At 39.3% G+C, this 2886-nt stretch overlaps 1 protein-coding gene across 1 annotated transcript in view; it reads left to right on the top strand.

Moving 5' to 3' along the window:
• Positions 1–2886, top strand: part of ANKUB1 (ankyrin repeat and ubiquitin domain containing 1) — a 33616-nt gene continuing 30730 nt past the window's right edge. Inside the window, exons 1-2 of the mRNA XM_034989555.1 lie at positions 1–90; positions 1659–1802. Of these exons, the coding sequence (XP_034845446.1) occupies positions 1–90; positions 1659–1802 (234 nt within the window). The remainder of the gene's footprint in view (positions 91–1658; positions 1803–2886) is intronic.

Below are 2886 nucleotides of genomic sequence, written 5' to 3'. Positions count from 1 at the left end.
ATGAGAATTTTCATAGCCTTTGAGGGATCTTTTGAACCATTTGATGTTTCAGCAGATGAAACTGTGGAGGCTGTCAAGCTGATGATAAAGGTATGTACTTTGTCCCTAAGCCACTAAGATGTACACTAATTTTAACTACACAGTGGCTTTAAACTGTACATGAGGTAGAGATACTATTCGGCACATTTTCAGCAAACAGGAAACTAAAACTATTTGAAAATATCATTATTTGCTTACACAACAGTTTGATAAGAAGATAGTAACTATGGAGGTGTTAGACAGGAAGCAAACTGAGTCAGTAAATTCTCCGGAAAAAGAAAAAAAGTTTGACCTCTCTTTATGAAATGTGTGGGTTGCGCACTGGCCAGAGTATTACTGCAATTCTTCATAAAAGGACAAAAACAGGACATTAACTCTTAACTATATAAGAGCATGCCAGTTGTCAGATGGCACGTTTGGTGAGCAAGCAACTATAAAGATACAAAGGATTTTGGAGATGGAGAGAACTTTAAACAACTTCTGAGCTACAGCGTCATTTTGTATCCAGTGAAACTGAAGCTCAGAGAGGTTGACCATCTTACCTACGATTACAGAACCAGAATAAGAAATAATTTGGATTCAGTAGCTTTCTTATAAATTTTTAGAAATATTCCCTCTATGGGGCGCCTGGGTGGCTCAGTCATTAAGCGTCTGCCTTCAGCTCGAGTCATGGTCCCAGGGTCCTGGGATCGAGCCCCGCATCGGGCTCCCTGCTCTGCCGGGAGCCTGCTTCTCCCTCTCCCACTCCCCCTGCTTGTGTTCCCTCTCTCGCTGTGTCTCTCTCTGTCAAATAAATAAAATCTTTGAAAAAAAAAAAAGAAAGAAAGAGATATTCCCTCTACAATTGGGAAACTAAGACAAATATCAGGTCTCAACCATCAGATGGTATTTAACTCGGAGATGATCATTCCCATTTGCTAAGGCTCATTTATTGAATCACAGTTACATGATATTTGATAGATCACTGTGATTACCGAAATCTAGATCTTCTAACACAGAGGCTCTTAACCTTTCTATGTCACGAATCCCTTTGGCAGTCTGGCGAAGCCTATGGACTCCTCAGAATGTCTTCAAATGCATACAATAAAATACATACAAAGAAAAGGAAACCAGCATATTGAAATACAATTTTCAAACATTAAAAAACAAATTTGTGATATAGTAACACGTGGGCTTCTTTATTAACACATTATCAAATTTTAGCAATGTATCTAATAACTGTTGTAATTTCAAAGTGGTGATCAGTATAATATTTTGAGATTTCTGCAACAACTATAATGTGATATGAAAATATCTGTGATTTCTATTGGTGACAAAGTCATAGGTATAGCCAACTACTGCTTCTTTAGTTTGTTGCCTACATACATAATTGAAAGAAAATCTCAGTTTCATTTAGAGTTAATAAAATATAGTTTTTTCCCATCTAAACTCTATCCATAAACTTTTGGAGAGGTGTATAGGCTCCAAGTTAAGAACCCTTGTCCCGTACTTCTTCATCTGTCCAAAACAATTTTATAATTCTCAGTGGGAAAAAAAAAAATATAAAAGAAAAGAGATTATATTACTGGTCTAGTAATGTCAAGATACACTGTTTTTATAATATGCTATTGATTTTTAAGGATTATTTCCACATTCCTCTCTCTGAAGATGAACAAGGCAGGTGGTATCTGGAGCTGATGTATGCTGGAGCAGTCCTAAAGGACAGCTGGAATCTTGCTGATGTTGGAATATCTTTTGGTTCAACTCTCAAATGCTTTGTTAAGGTATGATGATCAGAATAACAATTGTTCCAGATACCTACCTCATTTTGAATAAAGTTGTGGATAATTCAACAAAAGTCATTTCATAACTTAGGAAGAAGTTTTCTCTTCTTGGCTTCTCCTCTCTTCCATTTGTCTAACTGGTCTTACGCATGATTTCTGCTGCACGGGGAAATAAGGTGGAGAGACTGGATGGAGTTCCCCTTGTTTACTCCTTATGTCCTTTCCCTCCTCTATCCCCCTCGTTGCTGCACCAGTCATCCCAGAACATCGCACAAACCAATATTGGAATGAGGGCAAGGGGTAGATCTGAAATATTGATGTAGAAGGAAAATTTGATCATTTCCTTGGATTCACAATGGATTAAGGGCAGGGGAGTGAGGAGAGGGAAGAAATTCTCAGTAACAATAAGAATGAAAAGGCAATTTCTGGGGCGCCTGGGTGGCTCAGTTGGTTAAGTGACTGCCTTCGGCTCAGGTCATGATCTCAGGGTCCTGGGATCGAGTCCCGCATCGGGCTCCCTGCTCCGCAGGAAGGCTGCTTCTCCCTCTCCCGCTCCCCCTGCTTGTGTTCCCTCTCTTGCTGTCTCTCTCTCTGTCATATAAATAAATAAAATCTTAAAAAAAAAAAAAAAAAAGAAAAGGCAATTTCTACATCCAAATCCAGCCAAAGTAGCCATTTATGAATTAGGTGTACATATCTACACCTGGAGATAGCCTTTTCCATTTATAGTGTACTTAATTAGTGGTATTTAAATGGGGGTCCATGGATGGGCTTTAAGAACTTTACAAAACCCGGGGCGCCTGGGTGGCTCAGTCGGTTAAGCGACTGCCTTCGGCTCAGGTCATGATCCTGGAGTCCCGGGATCGAGTCCCGCATCGGGCTCCCTGCTCAGCGGGGAGTCTGCTTCTCCCTCTGACCCTCCTCCCTCTCATGCTCTCTGTCTCTCATTCTCTCTCTCTCAAATAAACAAAATCTTTAAAAAAAAAAAAAAAAAAAACTTTACAAAACCCTAAAATTATAAAATATGCAAAATTATGCGCCTAGAGATTTTCTGGGTGGAGGATCCTTAATTTCTTTTTTTTTT

The sequence above is a fragment of the Mirounga leonina genome, unplaced genomic scaffold (assembly GCF_011800145.1).
Source record: "Mirounga leonina isolate KUSES-001 unplaced genomic scaffold, KU_Mleo_1.0 Mir_115, whole genome shotgun sequence".
NCBI lineage: Eukaryota > Metazoa > Chordata > Mammalia > Carnivora > Phocidae > Mirounga > Mirounga leonina.
The sequence above is the reverse complement of the archived record's forward strand: the minus strand, read 5'-3'. Positions and strand labels throughout refer to the sequence as shown.